Source organism: Anomaloglossus baeobatrachus, chromosome 1 (genome assembly GCF_048569485.1).
Source record: "Anomaloglossus baeobatrachus isolate aAnoBae1 chromosome 1, aAnoBae1.hap1, whole genome shotgun sequence".
Taxonomy (NCBI): domain Eukaryota; kingdom Metazoa; phylum Chordata; class Amphibia; order Anura; family Aromobatidae; genus Anomaloglossus; species Anomaloglossus baeobatrachus.
In genome coordinates, this window is record NC_134353.1 from 827,736,538 (window position 1) to 827,752,400 (window position 15,863).

At 43.6% G+C, this 15,863-nt stretch overlaps 1 protein-coding gene across 1 annotated transcript in view; it reads left to right on the plus strand.

The window, feature by feature from the left end:
• ADGRV1 (adhesion G protein-coupled receptor V1) overlaps positions 1 to 15,863 on the plus strand; it is a 380,769-nt gene that overhangs the window by 196,331 nt on the left and 168,575 nt on the right. Inside the window, exons 24-29 of the mRNA XM_075326288.1 lie at positions 990 to 1,192; positions 1,321 to 1,450; positions 7,482 to 7,562; positions 8,932 to 9,071; positions 11,069 to 11,678; positions 15,172 to 15,387. Coding sequence (XP_075182403.1) covers positions 990 to 1,192; positions 1,321 to 1,450; positions 7,482 to 7,562; positions 8,932 to 9,071; positions 11,069 to 11,678; positions 15,172 to 15,387 — 1,380 coding nt within the window. The remainder of the gene's footprint in view (positions 1 to 989; positions 1,193 to 1,320; positions 1,451 to 7,481; positions 7,563 to 8,931; positions 9,072 to 11,068; positions 11,679 to 15,171; positions 15,388 to 15,863) is intronic.

The following is a 15,863-nucleotide window of genomic DNA, read 5'->3' on the forward strand; positions in this document are numbered from 1 at the left end:
GCAGCAGAGAAAACTTTGATTGTATCACAACTGCTATATCCAATAAACTAAGTGATGCATTGCTGGATTCCCTGGCCCTGCCTGATGCTATAGTCAGATTTCATAGCAAAAACCTGCAGACAGATTCCCCTTAATGTAAAGAATATGGAGGCAATACGATTGGCGTCTGTGTGCTGCCTGCTAAAGACTCATTAGTTGGTCTGAGAATCGAACCAAACTCAGACATGTGTCTGCTATCTTGTTTTGCTGACCAATGTCATGTGAGTGGGGCCATAGGCTATAATGGGCATGTGTTTTCTCTGCAGATAATGGGCCCTAAATTAATCTTTGCTTTTGCCATTACTTTCACAATGTGGCGTTCATGACCTGTAATTTGTCAGTTAAAGACACAGTGTAAGTAGGTGTTCAGGTATATGCAGTGCACGGCTCCATTCAGTATGTAGTGTTCACTCTTGGGTACTGCAGATCACCCCCTATTCTGCAGCACTCACCAGCTGCCCCTACACATTGAAAAGAGCCGTGCAGCACAGATCTGTTGAATTTTAACACTCGGACACTTCCAGAGGGGATAACAGCTGTTTAACAGGGATGCCGGGTGTCAAACCCCATCAATCTAATATTGATGACCTATCCTGAGGATAAGTAATCAATACCATAAGAGTGGACAACCCTTTTAAAGTAAGCCGATAGCTTGGTAGGCAATATAGTCCCTATAAAACCATTCTTTTCAATGTTTAATCACTTTTATTTTGCCTAAAATGTTCTTACATTCCCATATGCTAATTTTTGTGCTTGGTGTACCCTTGCATTACTCCATGCACACGTTTGGCATGCATCCTCGTCTCTCTATTGATTGACAGCGTTGTTTTTCCAGGAGTGTGTGTTGTCTGCAGTGAGATCTCAGCGCATGCCTGAGATCTTAGGGGCCAGTTAAAGTGACCTGGGACCTTCTGCAATAGCAGCTTTATAGTCAATATATGTTTTTACAGGACTACTTCAGTTCTCTGTGGACCCTCCTCCAAAACCAGGAGATAACATGACTATTCCCGCAAAATCTGTTCCCACTATAAAAATCAAGGAAGAAATTGGCCGAGTTAGGCTGCTTGTGGTCCGAGCTCAGGGACTCTTGGGACGTATAAGAGTTGAATACAGGACTTCTCCAATGACTGCGCTCAGTCCACAGGACTATCAGGTGACTAGAAGGATATATATATATATATATATATATATATATATATATATATATATATATACACTGCATGCCTGGTCCAGAGCAAGGTAACAAGCTCACACATGTTTTGCTATTATGTGTACCTTTAGGAAACAGCTGATTTTTTGGATTTCCAGCCCGGAGAGCGATACAAATTCATCTATGTTAACATCACTGATAATTCTGTACCTGAGCTGTCCAAATCCTTTAAAGTTGAACTTTGGAATGCGGAGGCGAATGGTAAGTACAAGAAAACCCCCATATTTACTTATCTGATACATTGACACTTAGGCCCCATTTCATAAAAACTGGAGTTTTGTATACCACTCTTAATTAACAGTGACTGGAGGACACTAAGCCAATTCATTAAGGGGTATGCGCCTCTTAATGACTGCCATACTCCACCAGAAGAAATATACTCCAGTTAACTTTGTAGCTTACATTATGATAAATGTATCACGTGGATATACATCCATTTTTCAACTTTATGCTTGCATTCTTGAAAAAACTAAGATATCTGAGCTTATTTTCATAGTCTCACTTAAAGGGAACATGTGAGGTCCCTTATGCCCGCCAAGCCAGCAACATTCACATTTGCACATCAAAATTCCTTTCCTAACCAGCCCTGTATAACATTGTTATCTAAAATCAATGTGTAAAAAAAACATTTATTACCTCCGTTTATCATTTGCAAATTAGGGCCTTGACTAGTTGAAGGGGCCTTGTTTCCCCAGATTAGTCTGCCCTCTTTCCGTGTTGTCATGCCCCTGGGGGAGTGATGACATGATTTTCATCATTGCAGCTCTTGGAAAACTTGTGCAGGCGTGCAGCTGATTTCAGCAGCGTCAGTGTGCCTCTCAGGCTGGGTGTATCAGTATGTGTCACTGATCATAAGAGCAGAAGCTGTTTTCTGATTATAACTAGTGCGCCTCTCTGAAGCTGGAACGTGTACACTCGGCTTGAGAGATGCACTGACGCTACTGAAATGAGCTACGTGCATGCGCAAGATTTGCAGGAGCTGCCGTGATGCCGGCTCATGGAAATTATGTTATCACACAGATAGCAGCGTAATGACATGGAAAGAGGGCTGACTAGTCTGGGGACTAGTCTGGGGAAACAAGGCCCCTTCAACTAGTCAAGGCCCTAATATTAATGAGCTGCACGCCTGCACAAGTTTTCCAGGTGCTGCAATGATGAAACGTAATGTGACAAAACGTAAAGAGGGCTGACTAGTCTGGGGAAACAAGGTTCCTTCAACTAGTCAAGGCCCTAATTTTAATGAGCTGCACGCCTGCACAAGTTGTCCAAAAGCTGCAATGATGAAGATCATGTCATCACGCCCCCAGAGGCATGACAACACGGAAAGAGGGCAGATTAGTCTGGGGAAACAAAACAAAGCCCCTTCAACTAGTCAAGGCAGCCCTAATTTTCAAATGATAAACTATGGTAATAAATGGTTTTTTTACACATTGATTTTAGATAACAATGTTATACAGGGCGGGATAGCGAGGGAATTTTGACGTGCAAATGTGAATGCTGCTAGCTTGGAGGGCATACATTCACAAGATCCTGATTTAGAGGCCACATCAGTATTCCACAGATGCTGAACTGGATCCTTGAGAATTGTCCTCTACCACCCAACATCTCTGCCTCGTATTTTGATTAGCCAACCTTGCACAATGTCAAGAGTGCATTATGCCACAATTATGACATTGTGCCAGGCTGGCTAATCAAAAGAGGAGACGAGTATGCAGTTCTCAGGGCTCTCGCTTGTTGGCCGTGGAATATAGATGTAGCCATCTGGTTATATTTTTTGTGATTCTCCTAATTATTGTAAGCAGTAATAACACTCAGTGAGTCATTTCATCAGTTATTGAATCTATCAAAGACATTGGGCTTTTGGCAACTGCACATTGCAATGCAGCCCTCTCTCTATGAAATTATTGAAATAGGCCTTCTCTGGAGCTGGTTAATACCATCTGCAAAGCAGGACTTGTTTACTACTCATCTCCCATCCATCATTCTCAAGGAGGCCCATACAAAACAAATATTTGTCACCAAACTATGTACAGTACAATACCTCTCCTTACTTCCTGATAAGGTCCTCACTCAGATTTATTAGCAAACGATATTTAAGTTATTTCCATTATTCCTTTTTAATATCCTCATTGTTTATAATATGAAATATGAAGCAATTTTGCAATACATCTTAATTGAGAATTTTATACCATTTTGTTTGGATATGGGTCTCCATGGCAACAGACAACAAACTTTGTGTAGTCTGGGATTGTAGCAGTATAGTATACAGAACTGATTTACTGTTTGTTATCATGGAGATGCAGAGTCTTCATAGACGTAAAATGAATGGAAAACTAAGACACATTGCAAAGTTGCTGTCCTAATCTCTGTCAGTCCAAGAGTCAATGAATATTTAAAGGGTCTCCTTCCTTTTGATTGATGGTGGTCCTAGTAGAAGGAAGCCCAAGTGATCATACGTTTATAACATGTACCTAAAATAGGTGATACATTTTGTCTATGGTGAGATCTATTCTGCAGTAACCTTACGCTTACTCTACTGTTGAAACCTATCACTTAAAAGGTAACTAAGCTTTTATTTGTAATAATTTTGTCCAGTATGGAAAGTTATGACACTTTGCAAATCACTTTATTAGGGGATTTGTCTTCATCCCTGTAGAAAATGGCATGTAAGTGCCTTCTAAACTCTTGCTTTTCCTCAGTCCATTTTGCCTTCTTTCAGCTGCATTGATATCAGAATGTAGTAATTGGAGTACAGATGATGGCAGTGAATGGGTCAGCTCAGTGCCAGGAGGAGGAGATAGGCACTGAGCCATCACTGCCAGTATCTGTGACCAAATGATTACCGTACATTCTGATATCAATGCAGCTGAAGGCAGGCAAAAAAAACAAGGGAAAAGAAAGGGTTTAGAAGCCACTTTCATGCATTTTTTTTACAATGTCTTGGAACTTTGCATGTTGGACAAAAGAAAAATAAAGTTTAGTTACTCTTTAAAGTGAATCTATTAGTTAGATCAACCCTCCGAAGCCTTCTATATGGGCAGGTAGCTCACAGAAAGCTGAGTAACATGATTCCTTGATATCTGCGATCCGATGTCTTATTCCAGAGAAATCATGTTTTTCTTTTATGTAAATGACTGTTCCAGTATATGGGTCTATGTGGAGGAGAATCTGTCTCCAGACCAGGGGTGGACAATTAATTTTCCCAAGGGGCCACATGAAACCATGACTGTTGTGGAGGGCCGAACCAATAGGCTGAAATTCATTTTGCTAACAATGAATATTTTAATATTAATATTTTATTTTATACTCATATTAATTTTATCACTTAATATTGAGCAGACATCCCCCTATATACCGCTTGAACCCACACTTAGCCCTCCTATATACAGTGTGAGCCAACACAGGCCCCCTATATGCAGCATCAGCCACACACAGCCCCTATTTACAGTTTGAGCACCCGTATATACAGTATGACACACAGCTCTCCTATATACAGAATGAGTCCCAAAATAGTCTCATTATACACAGTATGAACCCCACATAGCCCCCTAAATGCAGTATGAGCCCACAGATAGCCCTCTATATACTGTACAGTATTAGCTCCTATATTTAGTATGAGCCCCATGCAGTCCCCCTATATAATGTATGAGCCCCAAGACAGTCTTCTTATATAGAGTATGAGCTCTTGTATAGCCTCTTTATACACAGTATTAGCCCCACATAGTCTCCTATATACAGTATTAGCTCCTATATACAATATGTGCTCCCACATAGCCCCTATATACAGTATTAGCTCCCACGTAACCTCCTATATACAGTATGAGTGTGATGCCCTGGCGCCGCCAGGTGGTCATAGAGAAACCGTACACCCCACACAACACCACCCTACATCAGGTACCATCTGCTACAAAACCCTAGCCACCCCCCCTCAGGGTAGGAAGGACACACCAGTGGGCGGGATCAGGCTGATTGGGATCACTCACCTAGGGGTCTTCAGGATCCGGGGGAGGGAACCAATTAGTTCAAGTTAGAGTTCAAGTGAAGTGGAAGTGCAAGTTGAAGAGAAGTCAAGTTTGAGCCTAGTGAAGGGTAGCCAGGGTAGTGGCCCTGGTCTACTGGCTAGGTGGCAATCAGTGGACCATGTCCAAAGGTGACGGGAGTCTGGTCACGGGAAATCCAAAGTGGACCGGGACACGGTTGGAGCCCGTCGGTACCAATAGCGGAGATCCGGTCCGGAAACCATGTACAGGCAGGATACCTGGACCCTAGTTAGAAGATGGTTGCAAGCCTTTTCTCTAATTAACCAGGACGGGAGCTAGGTTCCAGATGTTGTACCAGTGTGTTAGCCCAGATAGAGCAAAACGGCAGCCCACCGCGGGGGATAGGGTATCCGCAACAACCCACTGAGATCCAAAGGGTCAGTTTTCGCGGGCACATCTCCCAACCAAAACCAAACCGGGAGTGGACTTCCCCGTTCCATACGAGGTTGTCCAAAACAGGAAGAAAGTACAAAGTGCCGGAGAAAGGGACATTGGTACACCAGCCGGGTGTGGGGACCGTATACACCCTGAAGCGGCAGCCGGCCACTGACACCTTGGTTTACCAGCACACTTGTGTGTAATCATTTAATCGTGAGTACACCAACACCCTTCGATCCCGCCCGGTGTACCACCACCAGCAGCCATCACTTCCTGTGTTCTGGACACTGAGCCCCGGGGCATCAACCCCTACCCACGGAGGGGTCAAACATCTAGCTGCAGCTCCATCGCTCGGGTGCTCCCCAACAGCAGCGGTGGTACTCCACCTTACCACACACCGTGGGTGGCGTCACGAACTATTTACAACAATCCCCTGTACATATTACATCCCCTTTTTATTGGAGTGTCCGCACGACCCCCCGGGTCCGGAGACTCCTCGAGCCACTGCGGATCCGGATTCGAGCAGCTCGGCTGCTGACGTGGGGGCGGCACATGAGCCACACATAGCCTCCTATATACATTATGAGCCCCCATATAGCCCATATATATAGTGTGAGCCTCCACACAGTTGTTATATGTACAGCCACACATCTCACATAGATTAAAAAAAAATCTATACACTCACCTCTCTCCCGTTCCCCCAGCAATCCGCTCTGCTCCAGTCTCTGTTCACTGACACATCTTTAGGATGCAGGTAGCGGTGATATCGGGATTCAGGTGGCTTAGTGTGTCTTCTGGGCCACTAGTTTCCTCCTTCGATCGGCTGTCCGTATTGGATGAGCCAGAGGGCCAGATGTGGCCCACAGGCTGCACTTTGCCAACCCCTGCGCTAGACCTTATTTTTAGAGATGAGCGGACCCGTTGAAATTCGGGTTCAGCCAGTTCAGTCGGACTTTAGATAAAATTTGGTTTGGGACCCGAACTTAACCTGAGTTTCATTGGAAGTCACTGATTGGACAGTTTGGGTCTCCACCCACATATAGCCCGCCATAAACAAAAAACTTACGGGGGAAGGTGGGTGGGTTTTTTACATTTTTCCTTTTGACGCCCACTACAACTGATAATGCTCTTGTTACCCCCAGCACAAGCGGTTCGCACTGGGCTGAGCATTGAGCGTACCCAAGCACAGTGATGGTTGAGTGAATGGTCAGCATACATAAAGCACCAAAATTCCGAACTTGAACACTGTTTTATGAACACCGAACTTTACTTTTCAGGTTCGCACATCTCTATTTATTTTTAATAAAGGAGGCATTACCAGTGTGAGGCATATAACTAATACAGAACAGCAGAACTGAACTTTGTCTTCTTACAAACACATTAGCAGCTGCAGCTCTCCCAGCTCTGCAGTTTTGTAACAATATTGCAGCACTGTCTGTGAGATAGAGGCTGAAGTGCTAAGCAGAGCCTGCAGATGTGTCATAATCACACTGGAAACGTCAATTCAAAATTCGCTCTGGAGGCTGATTCTCATGCAAATCAATGTTCAGCCAATAGCCTGGAACAGCTGATTTACATCTAAGAAAAACATAGATTTCTCTGGGATAAGACAATTGTATCGCAGGTATCATTTTATTCAACTTCCGATGTCTTGTGGGCCCATATAGATGGCTTAGAAGGGTTGACCTTACTGACGGATTCCCTTTAATGGAAACTTTCTTCCTCTACTTGGCAGTAATTGTGCTATCAGTCTCCTGTCTGCCTCTTATATGTGTATATATGTATACGTGTCTTCTGTGTGTCTCTTCCTGAAGTGGCTGAACTCTTTAGGGACGATGCGTTTGGTAGTGGTGATGGTGACATGGAACTGTTCCTTCCAGCCGTACACCAAAGGGGTAAGCACTTCTCTCTCGCACGCCTTTCTTTCTACTGGAGCATTGATATGTACTTTAATTGCAAAATTTTATCTAAAAGTTTACATAATTAACCCTTAGTACACAATAGCAAACCTCATATCACTTACAAATTCGCTTTCAGAGGAGGTTTATCTGCTTACACAGCTTTTTTCATCCCACTTTGGATCACGCTGAGGGTTCTTTGCATTTTTATGATTCCTTAGGTAATGTTGTATAATCATAAGGCTAGATATAAAAATCATCTTTTACAGGTCTGTGTTGCTTGGACTGTGTAGACCTCAGCAAGTCTTGTCAGAGTATGTACGTTTTCCAGAGCAATGTGCACGCATACATCTGCTGTGTCTAATGTGCAGGCACCAGTCTTATGGCCTTTATCATCATTGATCTTCTTAACGGAGGCCTTCAGGAATAAACAAAGCTCTTATTGCAGGAGACATTCCAAATTGTGGTTGATTTTAAAGGGTTATTCTCATTTTTAGAAGTTATTACTTATCCATAGGTGGCAGTCCAACTAATGCAAGGAACATAGTATTTGAATGGGATACACCACGACTCCGTTCATTGTCTATGGGACTCCGACAAACCCATAGAGAATGAATTGAGGGCATGTCAGGCCACCTTCTGCTTCAGATGGGGCATTTTAGGAGCCCCAGTCATGGGATCCCAACAGTGGTCGGAACTCCATGGATTAGCAGTTATCACTTATTCCATGGACAGTTGATAACTTCTAAAGGTGGGAATAACGTTTTCTAGGAAATCTGTAACCAGGGTTTTGCTACTTCATCTTAGAGCAGCATGATGTAGGCAAAAAGATCCTGAATCCAGCGATGTATCACTTAAATTACTGGCTGCAGCCGTTCTGACACAATCTGAATTTTTAGCTTTAGTCATATAGCAGAGTCCAGAGAGCTGCCACTGCCCACACCAGGCTCTCTATAGAGATTTGTACATTGACAGTGAAGACCAGCCTGCACATGAGTTTCCAGTCCTGTAATGATAAGGCTTCAGCTGCTTAAACAAACATACCAAATAAACAAAAGATCAGTCAGTGACAAAACAGGCATGCCTCAACTTTCTGTGTTAACCCTTGCAGCATGTTGGCTGCAGCTTACATAGCAAAAATCTGCTGACAGATTCCCTTCAAGGCTTTTGGTGACAGGGAGCAGTAAAATAATATATTTACTTAAGCTAATTTATTCATACACCCAATTATAATTATACCATAAAGTTGTAAATGTCTTTTCTTTTTTTGGTGTAAAAGTAAGTAACTTTGTAGTACATATTCTAATCATATTGCCTCATTTCTGCTGTATTACACTCACTATATTGATGGTTGTCACTTGAACAGCTAGTCTGGGTATTGCCTCCCACATAATTGTGACCATTGAAGACTCTGATGATGCTCACGGTGTCTTTGAATTCAGACGTGATTCTTTGTTCCTGAACACAACTGAGCCCGAATCTGGATACAACACTGTTTCATTTCAGGCAAGTGCAAACTGTTCCGTCCTAAATGCATTATCAGATTTTCTAACTAAAAACATATCCACAGCATAAATGTCTTATTGCTGAGGACTACATCGTGGCATCCTGAGCCCCCCTGCTACTCTCTTCAATGTCTATGGGACTGATTGCGATATCAGACTATCCGACTGGGCAAGTAAAGCATGTGTAGTCTCATTGAGTGTAGAGAAAACAGACAACAGATAAGGAAATGAGTGCAGGATAGAAGCTGTGCTCATAAAGTCAGCAGCATTTTGGATACATACAGACCTCACATCTAGACTATATTACTGAAGAGTAGAGATGAGTGAACCCGAGGTTCGTTGTTCGAACCAAACAAAGACTTTACAAAAAACAGTGTTCAGGTTCGGAGGAAGCTTTACGTATGTGTACCGCCCCGCGCTCGGCCGCAGCCGAGCCGCTCGGATCCGGGCTCATTTGGTGGGTGGCTCGAGTGCCTCCGGACCCGGGGGTCACGTCACTCTGAAAGGGAGTTGGCGCTATGTGTCAGGATTTTGGTGGGGAAGGTTAACGGCCGAGGCCGTGGAGTTTAAAGGTGTAAGTTCGTTACGCCACCCACGGGTTGTGGTGAATGTGGACACCACCGCTGCCGTTAACTAGGCTCCCGGGGACGATGTTATGCAGCCTGGTGTTGACCCCTCCGTGGGCAGGGGGTGATGGTCCTGGGGCCCGGTGGTTGGTGCGGTGCGCGGCCCAAGGGCACTGTTGTACTTACTATGACAGATACACCGGAGTCTCTGGTAAACCAAAAAGGATGGTGGTCGGTGCCCGCAGTCGGCTGCACTGTGCCCCTTTCTCAGGTTGGTGGTTCCCGCCTTTCTCCTGCACCTCTTTAGTAGAACTTGACTGCCTATGCTTCAGCAATGGTAGTCCACTCCCCGGCTTGATGTGTGTCGGGGAACCCGTTTGCCCGCAGGCGCTGGCCCGTGAGATCTCTCTGCCTGGGCGGTGGCTTTCTATCCCCCTCGGTGGGCTGTTGCCGTCTTTCGGGTCTTGGGACGGGAAAGGACCTAAGATGAAGACCTCAATCAGTGAATTTGACGTGGTCCAGTGGCTTCTGGACCTCATTCTGGGTCTGAGTACCCCTCCTGGTGCTCCAGTTTCCAGTTGGCTCCCAGTTCGGTTCCGGCGGGCCACTACCCTGTCCCGGTCCCTTACAGTTCCACCAGTCGTCTTCCCGGCTCCTCCAGGCGGCAACCACCATCTGCCTCCTTGCCACGGTACCGGTCAGTGTTGTCGCTGCAGACCTGACGCCACCGGCCTGCTGCACGTGAACTTGAACTCTAGCACAAACTAGACTAAACTTCAAACTATTTGTTTCCTGTCTCAGGCCCTCTGGACTCCTTGGTGGGCGTGGACAACCGCCTGGCTCCGCCCCCCTGGTGTGACCATTGAACACTGAGATAGGTGACAAGGGTTTTGTAGGTTGGCTCCTGTCACCTTTTTAGGGGCTGGTGTTTGTGCAGGGGGTCTACCTGTGACTACCTGGCTAGTCCCGGGCGTCACATATGCAAAGCATTTGTGGGAGCAGCACTGTGCTCAGGTATGCTTGGAGCTCAGCCCTGTGCAAGCTCAACCCTGCCCACCTGCCCCCGGAAGTGATCTGTTTATGGCTGTCTGCATTTGGCGGAGACCTGAACTGTTTAATCAGTGACTTCCATTGGGGTTCAGGTCAAGTCTGGATCCCAAACTGAACTTTATCTAAAGTCCGGCTCATCCCGCCAAACCGAACTTCCACGGGTCCACTCATCTCTACTGAAGAGACATTCCCACAAGAGAAAAATAGGAAACTTTGAGCAACTTAAGACTGGAAAATAAATGAAGGACTAAAGATTGCAGAATGAAACTTAGTACAGTTATGATAACTAAAGGTAACCACTAACATATGTAAAAAATACATTTGTAGGGTGTCAGTAGCCTTTAAAGACAAATAATTTTAGTAATCCATCCTCGTTTTACAGGTTTTACGTCATCATGGCGCCTTGTCTTTAGTGTTTGTGTTCTGGAAAATAGACAATGACCCATTTGGGGATCTGGTTTTTACATCTGGCAATATCACTTTCCAAATTGGACAAATGGATGCAAATATAACCGTATTGGTGGCACCTGATGATGTACCAGAATTGGATAAAGATTTTTCCATTGTAATCACTCATGTTTCCAGTGGACGACTGGGAAATTTTACCAACGCTTCACTTACCATTTTTGCTAATGATGACCCATATGGTCTTTTTATATTCTCCGAACTTAATCGACCCATAAAAGTTGAGGAAAAGAATCAAAATATTTCTCTAACAATTAAACGATTAAGTGGACTGATGGGAACGGTCAGAGTTACCTATCAGACTATTATGGACTCTGAAACACTTTCATTTTTCCCTATAAATATTGCAAGAGCCACTCGATGGAAAGACTACTGGCCGATCTATGGAAGTGTCCTCTTCATATCAAATATTAGTGAAGTCAACATCTTTCTACCTATTTTGGATGATAATGATCCAGAGAGAGCTGAGTCCCTTTTTGTTGAATTATTCAATGTTACATTGGTAGAAAAAGCACAAAGCCATCCTGGTAAGCGTAATTATAATATATTCTTTATATTTTTACATATACTGTATATTGTGCATCTTTCCTTTGGTATTACGGCATCTGCTCATAAGCCTTAGGGGTACTTAGCACGCTGCGATATTGCAAGCCGATGCTGCGATGTCGAGCGCGATAGTTCCTGCCACCGTTGCAGCAGCGATATCTTGTGATTGCTGGCGTAGCGAACATTATCGCTACGCCAGCTTCACACGCACTTACCTGTCCTGTGACCTCGCTCTGGCCGGCAATTCGCCTCCTTCCTAAGGGGCGGGTCGTGCGGCGTTACAGCGACGTCACACGGCAGGCGGCCAATAGCAGCGGAGGGACGGAGATGAGCAGGATGTAAACATCCCGCCCACCTCCTTCCTTCCGCATTGCAGCCGGGACACAGGTAGGAGATGTTCCTCGCTCCTGCGGCTTCACACACAGCGATGTGTGCTGACGCAGGAACGAGGAACTACATCGTACCTGTCGCTGCACCGGCATTATGGAAATGTTGGACCCTACACCGATGATACGATAGTGACGCTTTTGCGCTCGTTAATCGTATCAAAAAGGATTTGCACACTACGATATCGACTGCGACGCCGGATGTGCGTCACTTTCGATTTGACCCCACCGACATCGCACCTGCGATGTCGTAGTGTGCAACGCCCGCCTTAGTATGGTTACCACTAAAAAGTTTAAACATTTACAAAAAAAAAATATTTATATATGAAGGGATATGTAATGACAAAACTGAATGGGATTGATGCTAATGATGTGGATAAATCAGGTGCAGTCATACTAAAAATGATGGAGCAAGAAAGCAATATCAAAGGAAATGGAAACCAACAGAAACAGCCTGGCCTCTTCTCGGTCAAGTCCTACACCTGTAAAGGGTAAGTAGATCCCGCTTTAATTAACTCGCTTACAGAAATGGACATAACTATATGTCCAAATTGCAAGTGATTTACCCCAATTGGACATCGGGGCTAGGAATTGTGCACGTACCATCTGCAGCAGGAGCCAGACTTAAGGATGCTTTACACGCTGCGATATCGTTACCGATATTGCTAGCGTGCATGCCCGCCCCCATCGATTGTGCGTCACGGGCAAATCGCTGCCCGTGGCGCACAGCCGCACAACATCGCTCGGACCCGTCACACTACTTACCTGCCTATCGACGTCGCTGTGACCGGCAAACCGCCTCCTTTCTAAGGGGGGCGGTTTGTTCGGCGTCACAGCGACGTCATTAAGCGGGCACCCAATAGAAGCGGAGGGGCAGAGATGAGCGTCCGTAACATCCCGCCCACCTCCTTCCTTCCCGGCGGTTCCAGGTAAGGTGAGGTTCCTCGTTCCTGTGGTGTCATACATAACGATGTGTGCTGCTTCAGGAACGACAAACAACATCGTACCTGCAGCAGCAGCGATAATTGGGAATAGCGGAGCATGTCGACGATTAACGATTTTGCAACCTTTTTCAATCGCTCGTAGGTTTCACACGTAACAACATCGCTAAAGAGGCCGGATGTGCATCACGAATTCCATGACCCCAACGTGTAAAGCGGCCTTAACTCTGATCCCAGGAATTCGCCATTGAGATGCCACTGTCCACAGTGACAGCGGCATGTGAAGTTTTAAGCACACCTATTGACAGCCTATTGGCATGCCTGCAGTGAGATTGCGTGGTGTCCATGGATTTCTATGGCAACAGAGGGCCTCCCAATGGCCTCCGTGTCTGCCAGATCCCTCAGCCTGTTCGATCCCGCCAGAGATTAGATAATGTAGTGTACAATATACCTTGTATAATGTATTATAAAGGCAATCAGAGGATTGCATATTCATGTCCCCTTGTTGCTCTGTTTTTTATGACCCAAAGTCAGACTACAGGATCAGCAGTGAGGCCTAATTGTGGGACTAGGCCCTCTGAGGCTGAGTTCACATGTCCTGTAATCATCCATTAGAACGGATCTTGTAGAGATGCCTTGGCAAAATGATTTCTGCTGGATCCATTTTTTTTTAACATGGGAGTCTATGGAGAACAGATCCGATTGCTATTTATCTTCATATTGAAATGGATCCTGTAATTAAAAATGGATCTATTACAAATGCTAGAAAATTGAATGTCTAAATAGCAATCCATGTTCAATCCGTTCTCCATAGACTCCCATGTTAAAAAAACGCATCCAACAGACATCAGTTATTTAACAACATACAAAAAAGTTGTGTTTGCAGAACTTTTTTCTCAGCAGATCTCTGCAGGATCCATTCTAACGGCCGGTTATAGGACATGTGATCTCATCCTAAATCAGTAGCGCTAGTAGAAGAGAACACACAGGGGTCGCGAGCAAAGACAATTCTGTTTATTCCTCTGAAGGCAGAAAAAAGTAACGCTCCATGAAATGTTCACATTGGAAGTTCTACAAATCACCCCCTTTTTACAAATATGTTAGGATTATTTTATTATTATTATTTATTTATAGAGCACCATTGATTCCATGGTGCTGTACATGAGAAGAGGGTTACATACAGAACACATATACAAGTTACAATAGACAGACTGGTACAGAGGGAAGAGGGCCCTGCCCTTGCGAGCTTACATTCTAAAGGATTTTGGGGAGGAGACAGTAGGTGTGGTGGGGGGGTCAGGCGGCAGCTCCGCACGGTGGTGGGGCGGCAGCTCCTTTTGTATCATACCTTTCCCAGTATATTACTCATAACACGGTTTTCTCAGGACATTGCATATGAGATAAGAAAATTATAGAAGAAATATTAAATCTTAAATATGAGAATATAATACTTAAAATAATAAGCTGAGGGAAAATATTAATCCTTCTATATCAGGACTAGTAAGCTTTATATAAGCAAAAAAAAAAATTGTTCTTAAGTGTTAAAAAACTGTAAAAAAAAAAATTACAGTTACAATAATAAAAATGTTTTATTTGTTAAGTCCCTTCTACAGAAAAATATGAACACTGTGGGTGTCAGAATATGGTGATACCAGTTCAAGTCATTTCTTCTGCAAAAGTGTCATAATAATAAAAAAACATATAAATTTGGTATTTGCTTTATCATATCAACCCACAGAATAGAGGTAACATGAGAATTATACTGATCGGTGAATGATGTTTATAAAAAATAAACAAAATATAGAATTGTTGCTTTTTGTTCATTTTGTCTTCCAAAGATTATAATAAAAAATAATCAAGTAGTCACGTTTCACAAAATGGTGTTTATAAAAAGCTACTGCTTGTCATGCAAAAAATAAGCCATCATACAGCTCCGCTAATGGAAAATTGGGCAGACTTGATGTGATAATGGGCCTTAATAAGTCCATTTTACTAATAGTAATTAGTCTAAAATTTGCTGAGATACACTTTAAACAATATAATTCTTTGAAGTTGTATTTAACATAGAATTAATCGGCTTTTTATGTGATCACTGATATATACCATAAGAATTTTATACGTTTTTGTTTTTGTTCACTCTTCTATAGTTTTTAATTCTCCCCGGCTTGGATCTAAGGCTGACACCATCGCTCATGTCATTATAAATGCCAGTGATGATGCATTCGGTGTTCTCCAGCTTTCTGCCACCTCTGTCCGCATAGCAGAAAGTTATGTTGGGCCAATAATTAACGTCACTAGAACTGGCGGGATGTTTGCTGATGTCTCAGTAAAATTTAAAGCAGTGCCAATAACCGCTACAGCCGGTACGTCCAATGTGATTCAATTTTACTAAGCCTTTGTTTTTTTTGTGTTTGTTATTTTTTTACTTTAATGTCATTGAAGAGGTTATCTTTCAGAACCATAGTGCTGCATTACATCTGTATTAGCATTTATTATGTCTGAACAGTAACAGTGATGTTTGTAGTATATTGGGCATCCAAAAAATGTGAAAACAGACTGTCAAGATACAGTTGGTCCCTGATTTTTGGTCACGAGGACACAAGTAATAGTCTAAGTGCCATCTTTAACTTTGATCATGCAATAATCACAGTAAAATTATTAAGCATGCCTCCAGTGTCTCCTAACAGGGAACAAGGGGTCATTTGTAACAGTCGTTGGAACAACATTTCCGTAATTGGCAATTTTTTTCGGCTGTGTATTGAAGCCATACCCATACGGGACACATATCACCATAAATTAGAATATCATCAAAAAGTTAATTTATTTCAGTAATTCAATA